Source organism: Mesoplodon bidens (assembly GCF_964165515.1).
Source record: "Mesoplodon bidens genome assembly, chromosome: 13".
Lineage (NCBI taxonomy): Eukaryota > Metazoa > Chordata > Mammalia > Artiodactyla > Ziphiidae > Mesoplodon > Mesoplodon bidens.
The window spans coordinates 13,242,697-13,269,045 of record NC_138169.1 but is presented as its reverse complement, the minus strand read 5'-3'; the positions used below and the strand labels follow the sequence as shown (position 1 = coordinate 13,269,045).

General features: G+C 35.7%; 1 protein-coding gene across 2 annotated transcripts in view; it reads right to left on the bottom strand.

Moving 5' to 3' along the window:
- Positions 1-26,349, bottom strand: part of MED13L (mediator complex subunit 13L) — a 288,468-nt gene that overhangs the window by 234,157 nt on the left and 27,962 nt on the right. For both annotated transcript variants that reach the window (XM_081252288.1, XM_081252289.1), the window contains exon 2: positions 21,764-22,001. In XM_081252288.1, the coding sequence (XP_081108414.1) occupies positions 21,764-22,001 (238 nt within the window). The remainder of the gene's footprint in view (positions 1-21,763; positions 22,002-26,349) is intronic.

Below are 26,349 nucleotides of genomic sequence, written 5' to 3'. Positions count from 1 at the left end.
ATCGATCTCAGGACTTTTCTGATGCCTTGTCCAGCTAACCAAGAGCATCCCACACTTTTTTTGAACTCTGACTCAAAAAAAAAATCACTGGTCTTTTCCCAGTTTACATACTAGAGTATATAAATCCAACTATCCTCTACCATGCTTTCCTTCCTAAGTAATTTTCTTACTATTCCTCATTGCTTTCTATCAACTGCTAAGGGAGTGGTCAGATAATTATTAGGGCCAACCTCCTACCACAGTGAGATCTGTTCCAGACCTACTTACATGGTCCCAAACCCAAAATAAAACCAAAATGACACTTTCTCAAATGATACAGAGTCCTCAAACTGTGGTAAGCCCTGAAGATTTTCAAGCGGTTCTACTCTAATCTAGGCTCTTAACGCTAATAACACTTAACCATGGCATAACCAAAATTAGCCTTCCTCCTGAAATACTCTTCTAAAAACTCTAAGAAAGTTAACTATTTTCCCCCTAAATTTCTCTAATGTTATGGGCAGTCAATTGCCACACACTACACTAAGCCAATTTAAGTGAAGACAAATTCAACTGCTTTCCCTTCCCATTTCAACTTACACACTACATGAGATATAGCATCACAGGAGGGAGGGCAGGCAGGTTTACTCTAAAGAATAAGCCTCATGGGCTTCCCTGGTGGCGCAGTGGTTGAGAGTCCGCCTGCCAATGCAGGGGACACGGGTTCGTGCCCTGGTCTGGGAAGATCCCACATGCCACGGAGCGGCTGGGCCCGTGAGCCATGGCCGCTGAGCCTGCGAGTCCGGAGCCTGTGCTCCGCCAACGGGAGAGGCCACAACAGTGAGAGGCCCGCGTACCACAAAAAAAAAAAAAAAAAAAAAGAATAAGCCTCATAAGTCTCGTTAGTTAGCAGAGGCACCTCAAAATGAATTCCAATCACCACAATAGCACACAGACATTCTCTATACTACATTCAAAGGATCAGAATCTTCAGTGAAATCATTTCAGGATAGAGTGAAAGTTAAATTGCACATCTGGAACTTCAGCTACACTGAAGGAAAGCAGACTGCTTTGAAATGCTGCCACATTTACATTCTAAAGGAAATCACAGAAACCACTAAACAAATGGTATGAATAACATTCTCACTTTTCCCAAACCTGAGGGCATTTAGTAAATGTTTATTGAATGAATTGCCTTATTTCATGCAATACATATCATAGCTCCTAATTATCTTTCTACCATTTCCCCAAAGTAGAACAAACGGCCCAAAATCAATCTTAGAAGGTAACCAACATATATGACGTTTCCCTAATGGTATCACAGACCTCTAAAATCCAACCACATGTCCTTCAGGGAAAATGTGTATGTTCTGTATAGCACCTAACATTCATTGCACAAACAGACTACAAAAAAGCCACCAAGGATTCTAAAATCCAAAACTGGCACAATTAATCTATCATATTTATATTTGCACACAAGCAGAACTGTACCAAAATAAGCCTTCACAAATCCTGCCTGGGTTTAGGAAAAATGTAAATAGTAAACTGGCAAGATCATGAATAAAGAAACCTCTACCTAAAGCTAATGGAAGTGGAGAGGTATTTATAAATGAAAGCTCATCAGGAGATCAAGATAAATCATGTGAAAAGTAGACGTTGAAAAGCACTCTTTGGTTTACCACTTGAAGCTATAAACTTGAAAAGCCTAGAAAAATCATCAAGAAAACTAATTCCCTGCATAATAAGTTCACCACCATCTCAAAAAGGAAGAAAAGGAGGAAACACACAGATAGAAGAAAAGAGGGAGGGGCCAAGGGAGGACTTAGGGAAAACTTCAGGATACCCTTATTAAGCCCCCAGCCAGATGAAGAAAACTTTCTACCACACTCCCCTGATCAATGGCCTGTTAGAACCCTTTAGTGCCTCTGCCTTAAAAAGATGGTGTCAAAAATGGCCTTTTTGCCATTTCCAACCATTGTTGGTTTTGCCCCCTTGACCAGCCAGCCCCGCCAATCAAACTTTCTGTGGTGATGGAAAGGTCTGCACTATCCAACGGGGTGGCCACGTATGGCAACTAAGCACCTGAAATATGTTGTGTGATAAAGGTTCTATGTTTTTCATTTTATTTAATTTTAATTAATTTAAATTTAAATAGCCACACCACACACAGTAAGTAGCTACCACGCCAAATAATGCAACCCTAGAGTCAAAATGAGTAATCTGATATTTTATTGTTGAAGGAAGCTTTACAGATAAAAGGTACCTTTAATATGGCTGACTGAGGCATAAAGTCAGAAAAAAATTTTTTTCTTGACTACATCTCTCTATACATCAGCCATGCAGGGTCCTTTGCACTGAAAGGCATACCCCCAAAATTGCTTTATTTATACTTTAAGACAGCTGAATTTTGGAGTCAGAAATAATTTTTATGATATGCAAGAAAGATAAGTGACAAAAGAATAGAATAAAAAATAAATCAGAAAGCTCCAAGATTTTTCTTAGTTTAACCTGTTTAAAAATAAAAGCAGGAATTCCCTGGCGGTTCAGTGGTTAGGACTTGGCAGTTTTACTGCCAGGGCTCGGGTTCAATCCCTAGTTGGGAACTAAGATCCTATAAGCCCCGTGGCACGGCCAAAAAAATAAAAGTAGCTACTCATCACAGGTCCCAAAGTGCCAATCACTACATCTCTATTAAAAAGTTTCCTTCTCAATTATACTACTGTCTGTATCATATTTTAATCTTTCATTACATTCAGTTTTAAAACTTTGTTATACATGGCTCTGTTAGGTAACATTTTCTAAGAATATTTTAACATATTCTTAAGAACACTGTAAGGCAACATGTGAACAGGACTATAGTAGTTCAATAAATAACCACTGAAATAAGTTGAAATAATGAAAAACAGCTTTTTTTAATGTTTATTAAATTAAGTGTATATATAACATTTTCCCTGAGGAAGCCAAATCTACCAGATAATCATATTATACTTCTGTAATTAAATTTTAAAGTTTGCAAATAACATCCTCTTAGAAACCCACGAGATTAAGTTGCTAATTGTTTAATAATGATATTAAGGGCCTCCCTGGTGGTGCAGTGGTTAAGAATCCCCCTGCCAATGCAGGGGACACAGGTTCAAGCCCTAGTCTGGGAAGATCCCACGTGCCGCGGAGCAACTAAGCCCGTGCACCACAACTACTGAGCCTGCACTCTATAGAGCCCACGAGCCACAACTACTGAAGCCCGTGTGCCTAGAGCTTGTGCTCCACAACAAGAGAAGCCACTGCAATGAGAAGCCTGCGCACCGCAACGAAGAGTAGCCCCCACTCACCACAACTAGAGAAAGCTCGCATGCAGCAACAAAGGCCCAACGCAGCCAAAAATAAATAAATAAATTTATAAAAAATGAAAATAATGATATTAAGTTAATTTTTATAAATGATTAAAATTGATATTATTATTACTTCCCTATTTGAAAAATATAACTCAAGATACCTTCTCTCATCTGAAATCATCAAAACTTCTGAGAACTACAGAATTTGACCCCACAATTTTTTTCTGGTCTTTTCAACTATGATGATATTTCTTATAACTTGGCCTTTCTACTAGAATGATTTTTTTTTAAGCCAAACAATTACAGATAGTTAAAACTATTCCATAAATATAGTACATATGGAGCATGTTAAAATAAAATCTACTTCTCCAACCTAATACAGTATTCACACTTCATCTCCTGCAACTCATATAGCCAAAACAAAAAACAAAAACAACACACACAAACACACAAAATTTTAACCTACAGCCTGAGCAAAACACATGTACAGGAAACAAAATCGAATATGTTCTGCCCTAATAATCAAATTATACAAAAAAAAAAACAAAAACAGGCTTTATATAATATCAGGAAACTCAAGTGATTCCTAAAAATATATAGTTCTCACAGACAACAGAACTACAGCAGAAAGGACACTGAGAGAACTATAACATATATTATCGCTTTCCTTCTGAAACTAAAAATCCCAATACAATCTCAGAAGTCGAGGGTAATGCTCAAGGCAACTCCTTGACATGCTGCCGTTAGATCAAGTAGACTGTCTTCTGGGATGCTGCTATGGCAATCAGAGATGGCTATCCTAAAAAAAAAGCAGCTACCATTATCAATTATAGTCTCAATACTAGCACCTCAGAACAAATCCCATACTGGAAGAAAAACCATTTTATAAATGAAGTATAAAACATACTGCTCCAGTAATTTGCATGGCCTGATGAACTTTTACAGTTTAAACTTCAGTTTTCATTCTCCTTCAATAAACCAAGCAGGTTTTCTTCCCACCAATTCCCCTTCACAAGGATACAGGGACCAATGGACTGAGAGACAGACGGGAAAGGAAGGGGAACAGAGAGGGAGGTGAGACCTCCCGGTTGTATAAAAACAAGCCATGAGTTTTTACCTTTGCTTCCAAATCAAAGGCAAAAGCAAGTATGGAAGGCAAAATATTTTAGAACTAAAAAATAAATAAATACTAAAATTATTTGCAAGTTTCTCCTGCAGTACAGGTTACTTTTTTCCCTAACATTTTTTTTCTTTTTGGCTGTGTTGGGTCTTCGTTGCTGCACGCAGACTTTCTCTAGTTGTGGTGAGTGGGAGCTACTCTTCATTGTGGTGAGCGAGCTTCTCGTTGCAGTGGCTTCTCTTGTTGCAGAGCACGGGCTCTAGGCACACGGCTTCAGTACTTGTGGTGTGCGGGCTCAGCAGTTGTGGCTCACGGGCTCTAGAGCACAGGCTCAGTAGTTGTAGCCCACAGGCTGAGCTGCTCCGCGGCATGTGGGATTTTCCTGGACCAGGGATCGAACCCGTGCCCCTTGCACTGGCAGGCAGATTCTTATCCACTGCACCACCAGGGAAGCCCCTTGCCTACCATTTTGCAACCTATTCTTCCAAATTCCTAAATTCGATGCTTCTGATTTACTTGCACATAATGATCACTACCAAATAAGAGCTTCTTTTATTTCAAAGGTCATATTTCTGGTGAAGACTAAATTTAGTTACAAGGTAGAAAAGCCAAGAAATGCTCATAAGCCCAGAATTTAAAGTTTATATCTAGGCAAAAAAGCATTACATCCATCTTGTATAGATTCCCTCTGTCACCCCTTCCCCCCACCACATACCCCCTTAAGGAAAAAACAAAAAACCTGAGGTATCTCTAAAAGTACAATTAAGTCACAGAGTAAAGTGTAGGATTCCTTAGTGATGTAAACAACTCTACTGGATACAAAGTTCTGAAACTTTTTTTTCTAATCAACAGGTCAGGTTAAATAATAGCTACAAAATATAATATTCTCCTGCCAATATGTTGTAGTCATGGTAACAACAACAACAAAATACTAAACTATTTCTTTCCCATCTGACTCATCTTGTTATGTAATAACTCAGTTCTGAGAGTCAAGAGCCACTTAATGAAACTGGAATTACTTACAAAGAAACCATCTATCTTCCCTTAGACTGTAAAAAGATTTTTTAAAAAACAAAAAGGAAAGGAAAAGGAAAAAAAGCTTTGCAACACCTATTTCAAAGGTGTGAAGCTGGATCAAATATTTTCAAAATATTAACTAAAAACCCAATTAACCCCAAATCAAAACTTCAATACTACATTTATATTCATCCCCAATTTGGATGAAATAGAAGTAACACTAAAATATCCCCCCACTCATGCATCAGCAATATCTAAGGAAAACATGGTTTTCAGAAACATCTTCTTTTTCTTGGTTTCCTATCAAACATCTTAAATATAGGAATGAGTAAAAATGTTAGCTCAAAATCACTTTATTCAACATATGCAAAAGTAAATACAACTAAAAACTTTTTATCTAACTCATTGTAATTGCTATAAAGTGGCCCCAAAGTGTATTTGGTAAGCTCTGCGCTACTTTATCACTAAAAAATATCCTCATACATAATAACCTTTGCCGCCCCACAGATATATGCATTTATTGGACTGACAAACTAAATTCAGGCTGCCTTATTTGAAAATGTATGCCCACCAATCTGGCTTCATACAACTACTATCAAATAGTGTATCCTAATGTTTTGGGGGCACTCTTAATCTTACAAATTATCAAAATCTACATAAAAATTTCAAAGGATATCATTATATATGTACAAACTGAACTAATAATAGGTTAATTCTTTAAATGTCCCAATAAAAACATTTTGGGGGAAGGGGGGTGGTTTAAAATTTTTTTATTTTTGCTTTAGTTATGCTCAATAATCTAGCATATTATAATACGACCTTTGTTCTTTCTCACCCGCAAATGAAGTTGTCTAAATGATAATCAATACTTCCTCTAAGTGAATGTTCCCTAATATCTTTCTTTCAGAAATGACAAAAGCATATTTATAGGCTATTTTTCTCAGCAGTCTTAGAGAAATCGGTCACCATGCATTCCATATAACTTTCAGTGGCTCTGTCTACCGTCTCAGGGGTAAACCCAAGGAAGCCTTGCACAACCTGATTCCTATCTATCTCTTTCCAGCCTCAACCACCCTCCCCTATCCAGTCACCACATATCCTGTAAGCCCTGAACAAATGGAGTTAATCAGCCTCAATTCAATTCAACTTCTCCTATCCTGTTAAAATACAAAAACCTAAAGCCCTGGGATCATATCTTTCTTACTTTTAGATCCACAATGCCTAACACAGTATTTAGGACACAGTAATTGTTCAAAGTATGTTTAATAGACAAAATGTGGATCCAGCCTCTTTCCCTACACTTCAGGTTGATTAATTTTAATATCAATAAATTCAATACTAAAGAATCAAAAAAATAGATGTGATTAAAAATATACAAAACAGCTATTTAATGGCTCTTGTATTTCACCAAGAATGATAGAACAGACTCCTAATATTCTCCTTGCCACCAACTTCCTTGTTCCAATTTATTTAACATACTGCAGCCCAGATTAATCCTTCTAACTGCTCAAGACCCTGAACAGATCCTACTAATGGTCTACCGAATGGTGCTAATGCCTTGACCCACTACTCAAGGTCCCCTGTTACCTGATTTGAACTACCTTTCCAATCTTATTTCTTCCTCTTCTCTTCATCACACCCTTCCCAACAGCCAAGCTGAAATTCTAGCTATGACCAATACTAATACTTCTCTACTTTGCCTTTGCCCTTGGTTAGTCACTTTTACTAGATTATCTTTTCTTCCTCCTGCCCCTTAAAGTCACATGTCCCAAACCAACTCTCAAAAGCATCATTTTCTTTACTGGTCAATGTAAGAAGCACGAGCCACGCTGAGTATTGAATCCATCCTCTTGCATTCCTTACTCAACAAACATCATCTTCAACATAAGAGAACTACAGCTGGTCAAGAGAAATTCGGTGGCTTGAGAGACAGTAACTGTAGAAAAGACCAACATGCTATTACTATGTCTGATTTGACACTGAAAATCCCCAACAAAGATGTATCTAACTACAAAGAGATCTGGTATGTGTAATACATAAAAACATGTCATAATAATATATGATAGCAAAGTTGATATTAAGGACAGGAAATTTTGGGCAAAATCCATTTGTCTTGCATTCGAAGAAAGCTTTAATATTCTGACATTTTTGACAAACCTGATAACTTGGGAAGTCTTAACCTTTAGCTTTATAGAATATTAACTGAAGACCCTCACTCAATTGGGTTGAAATGTTGCTCTCACCCTCTGAAGGTTATCACTACCGAACAAAGACAGTGAAACACATGAGCATGACTAAGAAGTTGCTTGAGCACCTATCTATCTAGATGAAAGTAACAACCTATGTGGAAAAGAAGCAGGAGCCCAGAGAGAGAAGTTGAGTTTTTATAACCATCTGTCTTTTGCTACTAAGTACTCAACATGGAAAGACAATTTTGGGATGCAGGAAAAGATAAATAAGCAATGTTTTTTAACTTTATATTTTGGACCTGCAAATTTAGCTGTCTTGAACCATAACTACATACCCCTTGAGTTTCAAACATAGATTAGTACTGAAGTTCAATCATCTTCTTCTCACAGGAAAAAAAAAAGTCCATGTCTAGCTCATCTTTCTATCATCTCAAGATGGCATCTTACAAAAGACAAAAACTCGAAAAACTTAGCTGGCTAAACATTTTAAACTAAAGAAACAAATCCCTGATGTCACAGAAGGAACTTGGAGGAGAAACAAAACATGAACAGAAGTACTACCCGTATCAGAGCATTTATCACACTGTATTGTGTACTTATCTAATGTCCCACTAAAGAATAAATCTGAGAGATCAAGAACTGAGTTGTCCAATTTACCAGTGAATGCCAAATACCTAGCATGTTATCTGGCCCATGTTCAAAGTACCATAATACCTGAAGATTGAATAAACAAAAAGCAAGAGTAAAGAAAACTCACTAAAACCTCACAAGCTCCTGAGAATTATATCAAAATAAGATGATCTAAATTCAAATTTTCATTAATTAAATTTCTGGGAAAATGAACAAGTAATTACATATGTCAAGATCCTAGAAGGCAATAATCATGGCATTCCCAGCACACAGGACTGCCTAGCACTCGACAAATGCGTGTTGAACTGAATTCTACACTTCACTCCTCCTCCAAGTATGAGAGATATAATACAAAGAGATTCAGTAAAATAACTATCTAATTAGTCTTTTTCTAATTAAACCTTTGCCAGATCATTTTAGGAGGTACAGAATTTTATTTTAACCCAGAGGCATTCGGTGATCAAATTTACCTCAAATAACACTCTTTTTTTTTAAGCTAAAACACAGAATAAAAGACAGGATTTTAATTCTTCTAACTTTCCTTAATAGTGCCCTTAATCTCAACCTTAATCTAGCTCTATAAGCAAAAAACTCTCTTTAAATCTATTATTCAATATATTAGGCAATTATTACCCACTGCCTCTAAATATAACCAAGTCAAAACAATTATTACACACTGCCCCTAAATATAACTCTGTTCAAAACAACAGGCACGGGGCTTCCCTGGTGGCGCAGTGGTTGAGAGTCTGCCTGCCGATGCGGGGGACACGGGTTCGTGCCCCAGTCCGGGAAGATCCCACATGCCGCAGAGCGGCTGGGCCCGTGAGCCATTGCCTCTGAGCCTGTGCGTCCAGAGCCTGTGCTCCGCTACGGGAGAGGCCACAACAGTGAGAACACCGCGTACCGCAAAAAAAAAAAAAAAAAAAAAAACCCACCTCAACAGGCACGGGCTTCCCTGGTGGCACACTGATTAAGGATCCGCCTGCCAATGCAGGGGACACGGGTTCGAGCCCTGGTCCGGGAAGATTCCACATGCTGTGGAGCAACTAAGCCCATGTGCCACAACTACTGAGCCTGCGCCCTAGAGCCCACGAGCCACAACTACTGAGTGCGCGTGTACAACTACTGAAGCCCACGCGCCTAGAGCCCATGCTCTGCAACAAGAGAAGCCACCAAGATGAGAAGCCCGTGCACTGCAACGAAGAGCAGCCCCTGCTCGCCGCAACTAGAGAAAGCCCGCAACGAAGACCCAATGCAATCAAAAATAAATTAATTAAAACAACAACAACAGGCACTTGAAGACAACTCCTGCAATGCCAACAATTATAATTATGTCAACTAGCCAACATCAACAATAAAAACATGCTTTTTATATCCAACATGCCTTTATCCTAACTCTACAATTCACAGTTTGGTACGCTGTACTTTTTGGCAGTTTCCAGAAATTCAGTCTCCAGAAAACAGTTTCATACTTGACACACCAGGATTTTTTTATGACACTGAGACCACACTTCTGAGAAAACAATAATGAAGTTGTTAAAGACTCTAGGGCTTCCCTGGTGGCGCAGTGGTTAAGAATCCACCTGCCAATGAAGGGGACATGGGTTTGAGCCCTGGTCCGAGAAGATCCCACATGCTGTGGAGCAACTAAGCCCGCGCTCTAGAGCCCGCGAGCCACAACTACTGAGCCCGCGTGCCACAACTACTGAAGTCCGCGCGCCTAAAGCCCGTGCTATGCAACAAGAGAAGCCACCGAGATGAGAAGCCCACACACTGCAACGAAGAGTAGCCCCCGCTCACCACAACTAGGAAGACCCAACACAGCCAAAGATAAATAAATTAAATAAATAAATTTTTTAAGACTCTCTAATATCAAATTTCTTCTTCAAATAACCCAAGACAAATTCTGTAATTTAATACAATACTTATCAGCATTTTGCAAAGCACTTAAGACTAGCAGTAAAATATTCTAATGCTGGTTTTACCAAAGAACTGACTACATTTAGAATTCCATGATAATTTATATTTTCCTCACTATTTTCAGAAATCCAAGAGCCCACAAAGGATAACTTTAAAGACTCTGCCAATTATAAAAGGAACACAAATGAACTGGATACATATATAATTTTTAAATGATCTAAACAAATGTATACCTTAAGAATTTATATCACACACACACACAAAGAATTTATATCACAGTTCTTATAAGTTAGAATGGTATCAATGGATATTTAAGATATAATAGTCAATTCCATACACCATTTTAGTCAGCTCAAAATATTCTGGAATCAAACAGAATATTAATAATAAAGAGATGGGATTTAAAATTTTCTTTTCCTATATATAACTGGACTTATTTTTAATTTATACTTAATTTTTAAAATATATAATCAAGGAAAATGAAGTTAAAACAAACATGAATAATTAAATTTATGTTATTAGTGTAGTTCATATTTCTGCCACATTGAAAAAAATCTAGCAAACTGTTAAGGGTAAAGGCAGATGTCTATTTTTACCAGTGTTCCAGTACTATAACAAACTATTTAGGGGATAAACTTTAGATCATTACAAATATAAAAATGATGAAATAAATTTATTTCAGAAGAAAATAAAGATTTCTACACCCAACTCATTCATTTTATGAATCTTTAGGACTTCTTAAAGAGAAATATATAAATATGGAGATTGATTCTTTTTTTATGTTCATAATGTGACCCCAAATAAAATCCCTGGATAGCTGACAAACCAAATCAACAAATCAAAAGCATTCATCTATTGTACACCAATTGTAATTTAAATTTTGTAATTTCAAATTTACGTCATTTCCAAGGCAAAATAATTTTGAGAGTAAAATGTTAATAGCAAAACTGAACCACAGTTCTTCTTCAAGAAGTATTCAACCTTTTAATGCCTAAAGACTGAATTCCAGAAAGCTCTTCTCAAATTAAGTTCAACTGCCAAACATCTTTTCATGTGAAATAGCAAAAATATCTGTAAAGCCACCTATAGAGACCAAAACTATAATGTATGGACTACCTTAGCTCTGTCGGTGTTATTATAAACTGATGAATCTTTTCACAAAATACATATTCAATAATCATAGAATCATTTTAAATCTCCATACAATAATAATCTGAATTATTGTTCCAATGAATATTTTTCCAAACTCTTATTTTCTTCTACTCAGAGATTTCCAACAGAAAACTATTTATTTATATAATTTCCCACTTCTTTCAGCAGGACAAATATATAGACTGAGTTTTAAAGAAGGCTACAACCAATCAAAGGTTTTTTGCTTTGATAGACCTAGACTGGCAGAGCTTAAATTTTATAGTCCATACACTTGAGAATGAATCAACCAAATAAGACGCCAGGTAAACTTCTGGACACAATATTTAACCTTAGGAAAACTAACAGCTGGAGAAAGCTGTGTGGCTCTGCTATTTAAATAAAGCATCTCAATTAATATACTACTGAACTAAAAAGTCAGTGGTTAGTTTGCAGTCCCTCTAGTGTTCAACTAGTTACATTAACAGTCTCGAAATGGTAAAGACTGCTGTTTATTTCTTAACTACTAAATCTATTCCACATATTAAATAAAAATAAATTTAATAAACACAAAACAAGGTACAGAAAGTATCAGCAGAATCTTACATTTTCCCTGTAAATCATTCAAATTAAGATTTAAAAAGAAAGAAAACTATTTTCCAATGCAAGATTGATCATCAAGCACCCAGCATGATGCCTAGCACATAACAAGTGAACTATAAATATTTGATTTTTGTCTGGTTCCCAGTTTCAACATATAATTATTTCAAGCTATCATGTATTCTTAGTTTATTACCTACTATAAAATTAGAAACAATAAGCATAAATAAAAACTATTCTGCAAATAAAAAACCAAATGTGGAAAGAGAAATAGGCTGATTATGGCATGTAACACAAATCTGTAGTAATCCTTGTTAATCAAATATTCTTGCTAATTCTCTATATGCAACAGTCAATAAAAGTCCTAAACACTCTGGTCAATTAATAATTCACATACACCATACACTTACCATAATTATCAAGGATCAGGCCACAATCCCTATTTAAAACAATATGGGACACAATTTTAATTTTTTATTCTAAAATCCCTTCAGCACAGGCATAGATATTATCAATCATCCTTGTACTGCCAAAGCCAGAAAAGTCAGTTATAAGAGACAACTTATTAAAAAATCAAATGGCTACATATAATTTAACTAAGATGACACTGACAATGCCAGGTGAAAAAGAATTCAAATTTTATCTACAGGCAGAAATTATGACCAAAACTATGAATTATAAAATAAGTTCATAAGGATTTAAATATTCTGACAGCAGAGTTCATTAAAGGAAAAATATGACTATGAAAAGCATTTATACAGCATTTAAAATCTATGAACTTTTTGTATTCACTTCATGTTGTATCATAAAGTAAAGCTGTAATTCCCATATTACAGCCAAGAATAAAAGACTAAGCAAATTTAAATGACTTGTCTGTCATGACAAGTATCACAGGAAGAGACATGCTGTGAACACTCAATCTTTTTTTTAGTTTACTTATCATACTTATGGTCTCTACCTCTACAAAGGTAAAATATAGCAAAAGAATGGTAAATTTCCTCCTGGCCTCTGTTTCATTTTGGATATGTGAGATTGAATAGGAGGGAGTAATCCACAATCTGTGACCTATACTTCTGCTGAATGCCAGCTGAGCTAAGGTCACAAATAGAAAAAGAGAATGAGAAGTGGTTTCTAGCCAAGAAGGTGTGATTTGCTGAAGGTGGAAGGACCCTTCAAGCATTCTCTGTGAGACAGGGCTGCATTCCATGTGCTGCCAAATGGAAATTTCAACTAGCACAGGAAATTCAAGTAATTGCGGGTATATATGTGACTATGTTCCAAGCATCTTTGGAGCGGACAGATCAACTTTGTCTTTGAAAAATGCCATTTTAAAATTATATAACTGGGCTTCCCTGGTGGCGCAGTGGTTGAGAGTCTGCCTGCCGATGCAGGGGACACGGGTTCGTGCCCCAGTCTGGGAAGATCCCACATGCCGTGGAGCGGCTGGGCCCGTGAGCCATGGCCGCTGGGCCTGCACGTCTGGAGCCTGTGCTCCGCAACGGGAAAGGCCACAACAGTGAGAGGTCCGTGTACCGCAAAAAAAAAAAAAAGTTAGACTTTAGCTTATTCTCTCAATTCCAAGCACATTTAGCTTAATAATTCTCTCTAATCCATTAGATCTTTTCCTATTCTTCATATGAAAGAATTCTGAAGTGATTATGATCTTAACCATAATTTTATAATATAAATTTACTGCTTACCAAAGTCTTAATAAGTATTTTACTTTCTCTTTTAAGGATAAAATGTATAATTTCCTATTAAATCTAATATTTCAGTAATTATACAGTAGAATTATTTGGATAATCATACAATGAAAGCTATTACTATTTTATAGTTTTTTAGCAAACTAATTCTTTCAAAACTGAACAGTGAAAACAAGGAATACTTACTTTATAACTACTTACAACTAGCTACCATTTACCACTGGGTCCATGTTTTCCCTCAAAGTGCTTGTTTCTCTTGAAACACAAGTGTTTTTTTCTATTGAATATTATTCTCCACAAAGTAATAGCAAATATGAAAATTAAAATAAAATTTACTTTTCAGGTACATGGTGTTAACAATCTCAAGAATTATTAATGCCATGTGATGAAATCTTCATATAAATGTTGATACATAAAATACTACAAATATAGAATGCTGTAGAATGATACAATTCACCTGTTTTCAAAATCATAAGATTTGTATACTTGAAGAATAAATAAATGCAAACAATGTAAAAAAGTCTTTTTCAAGCAAGTCAGAGATTAATTTTCATGAATCATAAATGGACCATCAATAATGAAAAAAACATAAAAACAGAGTAGAAAGTCAGGGATCAGATTTTCTCTTTAGAAGAAATTTTCAAGCTGAATGACATTTTACCTAAAGATAATTTCATTCCTGTTAATTTTATATGTAAAGGGGCCATTATTTTCACAGAAAGCAATTGTTTTTCATTTCAATTGAGAATAAACCCATTCACAATGTTGACTAAAATTCATTTCATTTAGTCAGAGATAACCAGAAATGACCAAAAATCAACTGAAAATTCACAACTATAACATACACATACATGGTAATACATTCGTGCATACTTTATTGTCTACGATTTTAGAAAATTCAATGTCAATACTTCTCTTTTTAGTATGCTAAGCAATAAGTGGCTATTAATTTTTAGAGCTTGGCTTTACCGTCATAGTTTGCCTTTGCTATATCCTGAATGTTTTTCTTCATTTCTCCTCTCCTCTGCCCGCCCCCCTTCTTTCGTATGACTTAAGAATAGTGTTCATCTGAACTTTTAACTGCTTTTGTAAAGCATATGATTCAAGAAGTTTTCTGGGGGCTTCCCTGGTGGCACAGTGGTTAAGAATCCACCTGCCAATGCAGGAGACATGGGTTCGAGCCCTGGTCCGGGAAGATCCCACATGCCGCGGAACAACTAAGCCTGTGCGCCACGACTACTGAGCCTGCGCTCTAGAGCCCGCGAGCCACAACTACTGAGCCCGTGTGCCACAACTACTGAAGCCTGCACGCCTAGAGCCCATGCTCCGCAACAAGAGAAGCCACCGCAATGAGAAGCCCATGCACCGCAACAAAGAGCAGCCCTCGCTCCCTGCAACCAGAGAAAAAGCCCGCGCGCAGCAACGAAGACCCAACACAGCCAAAAATAAAATAAAGTTAATTAATTTTTTTTAAAGTTTTCTGTTATTTTTAAACAGGCTCAAAGTTAGGTTTTTCCTCAAGCCAGAGTGAAGAGTTATTGGGGAAATAATAATCAGAGTCTCAAAGTTTTGCCCCAAATTTATTTAACAGTTACAAAAGTAAAAAGGTATGTTTACACTGGAGAAATCTGACAGACACTACCATAACCAAGCAATCGAACTTAGCAGGATCAATACTGGGACAAATTGACATGATGTGCCTACAGTGTGATGCCACAAGAAGTACACATCACCTACTCGATATTCTTACCAAAAATGTTTAACCTGAATCTCACCATGAGGAAACAATTAGACAAATTTAGAATATGGAACATTTGACAGGACAACTTCTCCCTTCAAATAACATCCATACCATTGAAGGATCATCCCCCGCAGAAAACGACAACTTAGGGAATGTTCTAAATTAGGGGAGACTAAAGAGAGGAGACATCTAAATGCAACATGTGATTTCTGACTGGATACCAGATTGGGGGGAGGAGGCTATAAAAGGCATTATTGGGAGAAGACTGAGGATGTAGACTGGATGTAGACTGAAAAGTTGATAATTTAATTATATCAATGTTAAATTTCTTGAGTACGATTATATCATGGTTATGTTTTTTTAAAAAGAAGTCTCATATTCTTAAAGGAGTTACAAGCAAAAGTATTCAGGGGTAAAGATTCATGAACTCTGTAAATTACCCTCAGATGGTTTAGCCAGAATAAAAGGTATACATATGTATGTGTGTAAATATTTTTCAAAATAAAAAGTTGAGGGGAGGGAGTTAGATCCTTCCTTGGAGATATCTAAACAAAGGTTACATCAATCCCATCATTTGAGATTACAGACTATAATCTATATATGCAGATTATAATAATAGCAAACTGGCTCTCCACTCTCTTCTTTCAGCCCTTCTCCATCCCTACAAAATGTCCACTTCTTCGAGAGGCTTGCAATCAGTTCAGTGGTATAAAAAATAATATGAGAGTGTTAAATTATCTTACACTGGTAAATGTCAGAAAACCAGATCCATTTTTCCTAGCTCTCTAATGTCTAATGCTGTTTTTGCAATGGCCCACAGCTCCTCGCATAGGTGACAGTACACTGAAAAATGGAAAAAGGCAATACTTATGACTAATACAACAACAAAGTGCTAACAACTGCCAATCTGCCTCTACAATGATAATAAAGCCAATTCTTAAGATTTCTAATACTCATAATGGGACAATCATCTAATACTCATAGTGGGACAATCATAGAGGTGGACAGATGTATTCCCATTACAATTTACATGTCTATTTGTAATCATCAAAAGGAAAGGGCACAGCACAGATAAGTTAAATTTTAAAATTACAGACAGTAGGTATTTACAGCTAAATTTCTTTATAGAACATATACCAAAAAATGGATGTTTATACCTCACTGGGAATTAAAAACAGAAGTAATGGGCTTCCCTGGTGGCGCAGTGGTTGAGAGTCCGCCTGCCGATGCAGGGGACGTGGGTTCGTGCCCCGGTCCAGGAGGATCCCACATGCCGTGGAGCAGCTGGGCCCGTGAGCCATGACCGCTGGGCCTGCACGTCCAGAGCCTGTGCTCCGCAACGGGAGAGGCCACAGCAGTGAGAGGCCCGCGTACCGCAAAAAAAAAAAAAAACACAAAAAAAACACAGAAGTAATAATGCCTTATTTTTAACTAGGTTTCAATCTCCTCACATTACCAAATCATTAAAAATTTTAAGTGTATTCATTATAAGTCAACCTTCTGAGAGTACAAACTGTGCTACGTTAGAATCATTTAAGATAGGTTTCATTCATTTATTCAACAAATGTTATTAAGCACACATACTACTAATCTGTATACGATACTTCTTCTGGGTCAGGGACTCCTAATGCTTTGGGGTCAAGCCATCTCCAACCCCTAGAAGTCTATGCTTGCTGTCTGTACCATTCTGGGGTTTCAAGATTGCACGTCTTTCACATTACTGACTAACAGGCAATGAAATGGCCAAAAGATTGTGTTTGTAAAATGATTTTGTTTGGTAGATTAGGAGAAGTCAATTTAGCATACTGTATTATTCTCTAAAATTCAAATTGAGAATGTGGGAAATAATTTAATCAAGCAAAAAGAGCAAAGTTATAAAATAAAATTGGCAAAGACTATCAATATAACGTTCAGTATATAGTCACAGGTATTTTTTCACTAAATCTATATCCTAAACAGAATGTTTAAGTTCATAGATCAATTTAGAATAAAATAATTTATTAAAATATTATGGTCTTCCTGTCCATATTCATCTTATGTATAATCTAATTGTATCTCTTTCCTGATCAGAAACCTCTAACAATTCCTCAAAATCTATCAGATTAAGTCCTTGCTTCAGTGTACTCCACACTATGGCCCACCTCCCCAGTCTTTCAGTTTCCCCCAACTATCTCACTCACACACTATGTTCTGGGCAAACGTGCCCTTCCCACAATTCATTCACTGCCCTCAGGCCCTTTTATAGAAGCTACTTCCTCTGACTAGGACAAGTTCCGTCCCAACCTAGGTAACACATGTATCCTGTAAGACTCACCTCAAGTCTCACCAACTCTGAGCTTCACCACTATCTCCCTATTCTCTTCCCTTGAGGTTGAATCTGATACTTCTGCAAGATCCCTAACTTAATCAGTTGCTGCTTACTCTACTGTATCATAATTATGGAGTCATTTAGCTACCTCCCCAGTAAGACTGTGAGCTCCTTAAGGATGAGGACTCATTTTACATATCCAGGACTGCATCACAGCTCTTGCCTAATAGAGGCTGAGTAAACAGACCAGAAACCAAGAAGGCTTCTCACTAGGGCTCACAGTGTTCTTGCTGTAAGTTTACAGAACACTTATCTATGCATTAGTCCTGGAATTGAATGTCTGTTCATGTGGAAAGTAGTCAATCTACTATATTTCTCTTATATACTTACAGTGTTCTCTGCATTATACATATTTGTGTGCTTGTCTTATACCCTTTCTAGACTATAACTTATCAAAGGTAGAGATTCCATTAAACCCCTATAATTGGACCTGCTGATACAGGTACTTATGGATGGACACAAGGAAGGAAATATGCGTATATTCAGTGTTCAGCCAGTGCCCTTCAATACCACTATGCAGAGAAGGCAGTTAAGTTACTAATCTACTTTACAGGGATCCAACAGAGTCAAATCTTAAAGTTCTGACCTCTTTATAACATAATTTAAGGTTTGTTATGAAACTCTGTTTACAGCCTAAATCTAGACAAATTTCCTATGAGCAGGGTATCTTCCCTCCTCTCTAATATTTTATTATTCCCAGTTATTCCACCAAACATTAACAAACTCAAAAATGATTACTTCAACCTAAAAGTATACTTTGAAAACTAATATTTGACAAACATTAGCAAATACTGAATGTTATACAGAATGGACCAATTGCCAAAATATTTTAGTTTTGATGTCTGAGTTAATTGCTGGCATTGTAGTAGCAGCAGCAAGAGTTACAACTATAGATTAACATTCTCTGTGCTGTTCTAAGTACTTTAACTTTTTTTTTTATCCTTATAACCCAATTTAGAGTGAGGAAACTGAAGCACGGATAAGTTAAATAACTTGACCAAGGATATAGAGCTAGCAAGTCAACAAGCAGGGATTCAAACCCAAGCCTCTGAACCACTATGCCATACAATATAAATAGCAATTCCCCAAACAAGAGCCCAGAAGTGTTTATCCAAGTGACAGGAACAGGTTATAAATGTGTCTTGGTCTTCTCACAGGCTATTTCACAGGTATTCAAAGCATTTAAACAAAAAGTCTAGTATAAAACTGCGTGTATCCCATAGGCTATTCTCTTTCTGTAGGGATTACTTTATACATTTAAATTCAAGATGGTGCTTTGTGAGGTTTCTTAATAGGATGCTATTTGGGCTACACTGTAAAAACAAAGGGAAATGCCTAATAACATAACTAAAAAGCATTTTAAAGAACAGTAAAATGTCCCTAAAAAATAGAATGCTATAAATAATAGTACCATCATCTTAATATTAAAGGATTCTGATAAAATTTATTTTAGCCAAAATTAAATGACTCATATATACTAGAGAATGAAATAGATTGCAAAATATCCTCAGTGTGTAAGACTACCAATTAAAATATTCCCCTGGTATCCTTTTTTCATGATTGCTCTGCCTGTCATATTCTCCCTCACTTGAAACAAAGTTGTCTTTATGCCACTCATTTTTCTAATTAAGTTTCAAATATTTTCTAATATTAGGTTGAAACACAAAACTATCCTTTATAACCACTTTTACCTACAGAAAAGATCATTTGCTTCAATCTAATAACTTTCACAAATTCAACATATTAAAAAGGGTAGATGTACTTAAAATTATGATTGTTCCATCACTGTAATACTTCCCTGGTGGCACGCAAAAAAATAAATAGTTTACACCGTTTTCAGACTCAAAAGGAAAGAAAATTAAGAAGTAATCATTATGAGGCAAAAACATTCACAAGATAGTGTTAATTGAAAAGGCCTGAGTTACAAAACAGTACGGTACCGCTTTCATTTACACACAGAAACACCAAATATTAAAACTCTGCTTTGGACTTCAGGATTTTTGTTTCTTTGTTCTCTTCCTTTGGTGGTTCTACTTTCCTAATTTTCTAATTAAAATGCAGTATTTCTATAATTTACAAAAACAATTTAAAAGAAGTTAATCTTTGCTTAATTCTTTACCACGAAAACAATACAGTAACGAATCTACATATGCAATCTAAAGCAGCTACAAAATATTTAAACAGCCTACATCTTTTTGTTAACTCAGTAACAAAGTCCATGAGAAATAACACAATAACTTAATAAGTTATTTCTAAAAACAATGATCCTGTGCTTTGTTGGTATGGATAAATAACTTTATACATCAACTAAATAAGCGTAAATAACCGTTGGGTTTCGTTTCATCATCACTGTAAAATGATGACTTGTGTTACTAACAAATAAAGACCAGACCAAAAAGTTAAAACATAAGGGATCAACAGGGAGTAGAAAAATGGAAGGAGATTAAGAGTCAGAAACAATCACACAAAATGGGAGAAAATGAAACTATTAATAAAACAAACAAAAATGCTATGTTCCTCTACCACGTGTGTAAAAATTTTTTTAAAGAACAAAAAGATATGTTTTGATACTTAAATGGACAAATATGTTTTTTTTATTTTTTTTATTTTTTGCTTTATAACAAATATAAATGTTATAAGTATCTTTCAGGAGGTATTTTATTTTAAAAATTCTGATAACCAGAAACCAGATGTTTAAAACTAATTTTACCTGAGTTCACTGCTAACTACATGAAATAAGCTTCGAGATGCATATAATTCTGAGATATTGTTGACTAACCAGCTAAGTAAGCAATCTTACCCAGAACAGATTCTTATATTTATAAACCAAATATGCTAAAAACTATAGGAGAAAGGTTTGAGTTGAACAAATGGGCCATAAAGTAAACAGCTCAGTTAGTCCACTGTGGTTTACTGCCCTCTGGCTGTTGTGGCAGGAGACATCACAGATCAAAAATGGCTGTAAAGAAAAGCTAGGAAGGTGTCAGGCAGAAGTTGGCAGGAAATCCTTTAGGCAAATTTCAACACTTTAGAATAAATAGATCCTCAAATACATTAAAGTTAGTTTCACTCCTTCCTTTAAAAACAATACGAAGTAACAAAACATTTCAAACACTATTTGAAATTTTTCAACCACAAATTGATAAAATATAGAGTAATTTAGACATAATAAAAGCTGGCTCTAGGAGACTAAGTCAAAAAGAGTTAATGCCCTACCCTAACTAAAGATCAGAATTAGTCCTGATTTAGAAAAATTCTTTAGCATACTAGATAGAAAGATTTAGGTGAAGAGGTGGAAAGTTTTACTAGAAATTCAAATAATATCGATAAAATTTCCTCTGGTTATAAATCTGTGGTAAATACAAAAAGTAGCTCAGAATAATGACACTCTTATATTAGTTCAAAATTTCCAGATATCAGATGTAATCTGAAGCTAAAAATTAGGCAGCATTGGAGCAAATATTTCCTGGAATCACCTAATTACATAAAAAGCAGGAACAAAACACAGGAAAACTTGCTATGCCAAAATCGGAGTAGGTTCTTTACATAAATCTTTCTTCAAAATATTATACAACATCATCTCATAATTTTGTCCAACAAGGCTTGCACTAAATTTCTATTATCACTTTACAATTTTCCACCAGAGTTCATCTGGCAATAAACCATAACAGCAACAGCCTAAAAACAACCAATTCTGTTCATTTCACTGACCTGCTAATTTCTCACATTTCACTATCATTTTAAAACAGTGGATCTTAGCCTCAATCCCAACCCAAACACCCAGGGGACACTATACTTTCCTTTAATAGGAGTGGCTCACAAGGTTCTGATGCCCAGCATGACTGAGAAAGGACAAGAAAATTTGAAAAAAACGGGGGTGGAAAGAAGAGGGGTGAGAGTAAGGATGTTCCTTTGACACACAACCCCATTAAACACTTGGATTTTTCTTCTCAGCAAGTCTTAATAACCTTTTCAGAATTTACCACTGTTCAAAAATATACAATACAAATTAATTTTTAAGAAAAAACAAAAAACTTACCCTGTAGTTCATGATGTATTACACCCACTAAGTTGGGTTCGTCTCCCCACCAGAATATCCATAACTCTTTGCAATCTGGTTTGACATCACGACGCCATACACACAGCAAGTTGGCTTGCAGACAGCGGATGAAACTTAACAGGATTGGATCATCTTGGGCTGGGGCTGAAATTATGGGTCCGCAGTCCCCATGCCCTCCAAAATTGTACCTACGCCATTTGATTCCCGTGAGTTCAGCCTGGAAAAAGTAAAGAAAATTACAACAGTTTTGACTGTTCTTTTTACTTAACACTAAAAACAGGCTTCCATACAGATAAATAAATTTACTAAAATAAATATTTACAGTATACCTCATATAGTAAGATTTCTTCCACTGAAAAATTTATGTCAACCCTTGATTCTCTTAAGGGGAAAACAACTCATTTCCTCCTATCAAGATTTCTACATAGCTCTTTATATTAAATACCAAAATAGAGCAAACAGATAATTATTTCCTGTTGAACCATTTTTTACCTAACATTTACTTTAAAGTCCCTATAAATAAAATTTTCTATATTATTATGCCTTATTTCATAAATTATATTTAGAAATGAAGTAAGAGTTTAAAAAATAAGTTTGTAGAATTGAAATAATTTCTTTCGAACAATTTCCTCAATTTTGTCCCATCCAGAAGCTACAGTTTAAATCCTTTTTAACCAGGGAAACAGTATGCAGTACCACAGTGCTTCACTATGAAAGCCAAAATAGCCTGCTAATAAAACGGATGGAAAGTTATCAGCAATTTATTCATGTTATTTAACGTGCAGCACACAGAAAAGCTTTGCTTCTGTAACAATTCCCTAACATAGCTTCCTCTTTTGTTTTTTAAACACATTTTAAAACATGGTAACTTTAAACCAGCTGACAGCTAATCCTCTGTCTTTATTCTGTTACATGGATTTGTATTCTAAAAATTTTAAATCTTAGGTTTAAAAGGAACTAAATTTCAAGGATGTTTCAACACAAACAAAAGTTAAATTCCTTACTTAAATAACTATAAACTACAACTATATATTCAAAACTGATAGTAAAACTGATTCCATAATATAATTCTGTACCAAACAGTCCATGTGTCCCTTGCATTTAATCCTTACTCACTCATAGTCCCCCCTCCTCACCCTCCCACCACAATCAAGTTAGTAATTTTTGTCAAAAGTTGTTTTTCAAAAAACAAGTACCACAGGGGAGAAAAATAACTGCATCTTCTACTACCGTAACTGAAACAAATTTAAAGTGCTAAAACAATCACTATAATGAACATCTCTAAGAAAAAAATATCAGTTTTCTTCAATCCCCCAAAAAAGCTTCACTTAAAAAATGACTCCAAAAATAATAATATCCAATTAAAACTGTCTGAAAGTCACTAACTTTTCCTTTCACATTATGAGATATGGAAATCTAATCTTTAATGAATATTCTTCATAAGAACTTGTATTGGCATCATTTAGGCTTTCCTTTTGTACCACTTGGTTTCCTCCAGCTATAAAAGAACTACCTGGCCAATGAAAAAGTTCAAACAAAGAATAAACTGATCACACAAGAAATAAGTATTCTGCATAATCACATCAGAAATAATTATTAGCATCGTACTTTAGGTTCTTCCTGTTTTTCTGTACTTAAACATTCTGAAGTTAGAATCATACTGCATGGTTTTATATCCTTTTTCTCATACTATAAATATTTCTATATATTACTAATTATTCTTCAAAAACAATTCTTAATGTTTTCATACTATTCACTGTTTGGAGAAAACAATTTATTCCATAACAACTGGACAATCTTCCTTTTACACTATTATAATTATTATAATTGGGGAACATCCTTGAACATCATTTTCCTGATTACTTTCCTTAGGAGAGATTACTTGCTGTAGAATTACCAAAGAATACAAATATTTTAGGACTCATGAAAGAATGCTACCATACTGCTTTTTAGTAGTCTCACCCATACAAATAACCTCCTGCCAAACTACATATCTTTTAAAATACCTGTCGATTTAATAAAATGATATGCCCTTGTACCAAATGGTAGTCTTCATTCTACTAAGAGGAAATTATTATCATGTATTTGATCAGAAGTATAACCTGGGGCCAGTCTTCTTGGGTTTGATTCCCAGCTGTGTACTTACTAGCTGAAAGTAGCAAGTACCTAGCAAATTATTTAATCTTTGTCTCTCAGTTACCTTATCGGTAAAATGAGAATAATGGTATTCAGAGTTGATTAAATGAGTTAGTATATACAGAAAGCACTTAGGACAGTGCCTGGCACATGGCAAAAAATATAAATGTTACTGGTTCATTCCTAGTAGTACTAGTGTAGTAGTACTACTTCCCTTTAGTTGTCTGTTCACATCGTTTCTGTTTTTCTATCATAGAAGTTCATTTCCTCAAATAAAAGCAGTGTGTGTGTATGTCTATTTATGTTTTAATCAGAAAGCCTAAGATCAATTTTTAAATAAATATCAAAGAAGGAAACTAAATAAGACTAAGTGGGGGCAGTTGAAATCAGAAAAGTCAACTAGAAGACTAACTTTTCTTATATCACCTAAGCTAGTGTTCTGTGCCTAAGGATGCTGAGGAAGTGGAGGGGAGGAAGAGAAGAGGAGGAAAATATAGCAATAAATATGAATCACTAATGCTTACATTAACCATATTTAAAAGGTTAGAAAATTAAGATACATCAGAGATTTAAATATCAGGTGAGTCAGTCCCCAAGAAAATCTACGAACAGCAACTTAAGCACAAGAATACTTTCACCTGTAACACCCAGCATGGTTCAATAGACAAAATACTTGGCTTTGATTCAGGAGAATGGTTTCCTAATCCCAGCACTTGCACTAACTTCCTATCAGTGCTTCTATGGTCTCAGTGGTAAAAGAAAGCCGCTGCCACCTGCTCTATATCTTTATGGAGCTGTTCTAGCAAGTGATGTAATACAAATGCAAGTGACATAACATCAAGGCTACAAACTTAATCTCTTCATAACTAATTCAGCCAGAAGTACTAAAAATGTCCAATCATTTAAAAACAATTTATTCCTTTACCTTAAAACTAAAATTAAATATCACTATACCAGTCTTCACTGGAAAATGTAACAATGAAACACCATTCAAGCCTAACAGATACCTAGGTAGAAAATGAATGTTCAAAGACTTAGCTTTAAATTTTGAGTTAATATTTGATTAAGAGGAAAAATGACTGAAACACTTTGTCCAAGAAAAAAAAATCCTATCATGGATGCATATTCAATTACACTATTAAAATATATCTTCACATACCATGACCATGTTTATAATTAAAAATCAATTCCACACAAAGTCCTGTTGGCCCAATTTCTGACAAATGCGTATTTCCAAAACTCAAAATTCTTGAAGCAACACTTTAAAATATTTCTAGGTGCAAATTATCCCAAAAATGCAATTATTTCTCACTGTCAAAGATGAACAATCCATATTTATATTTAAGTTTAAGATTACATGGTTTTTAAAATATAGAATCGGAAAAAAAATATGCAAGGAAAAAAATCAGTACTGCGCATAGGTAGAACAATAACCACAACCATCATCATTTACTCATCACCTACTTAATACCAGGCAGCATACTAGGGTCTTCACATAGAATTTCTAATATGAGGCACCATACTAGTGTCTTCATATATAATTTCTAATCTTCTCAAACAGTTAAAATAATTATCAGAAACACAAAGCTCAAACAGTTCTCCAATAACCATACAGGTAGCAACTGGCAGATCCCAAACATAACTGGATTTAAAGCATAAACTCCTTCCGCTCTGCCATGCTGTTTCACAGGACTAATGGTAAAAATTAGCCCTAGAGGATTATAAAATAGTACAAAGAAACAGTCATCAACTCAATTTAGCAATGACAAGAGCTCATGGCCAAACTTTCTAATTTAAGAAAGTTCCTGAATCTTTCTTTACTCTTCCTGAGTTATTAAGAAAACTAGTATAAGGGCTTCCCTGGTGGCGCAGTGGTTGAGAGTCCGCCTGCCGATGCAGGGGACACGGGTTCATGCCCCGGTCCGGGAAGATCCCACATGTCGCGGAGCGGCTGGCCCCGTGAGCCATGGCTGCTGATCCTGCGCGTCCAGAGCCTGTGCTCCGCAATGGGAGAGGCCACAACAGTGAGAGGCCCGCGTACCGCAAAAAAAAAAAAAAAAAAGAAAGAAAAAAGAAAACTAGTATAAGACTGCCCACTACACCATCCCATAAATAGGAGAGACCTGTTTTATTTCACTCAGATAATTACATGCCTTCTTTACATGTTACCACTATAAGACCATACCCACACAAGCTAATTTTTAGAGGATATGTATAACAAACCAAGAAAATAACTATTCTAATAGCAAGAGAGACTGGAGGAAAATTTTCTCAGCAGTGGCTGGTATCAGCTGTACAGGTAGTCAGCATCCTCCGGGAGCTGAATTTAACTGGCAGAGTCACCCCGACCTAAACAGAAGTTCAATACAGAATGGTTCTAATTAAAAAGATTACAACAGAATCAGGATAAATGCACTTTCTTATGACAT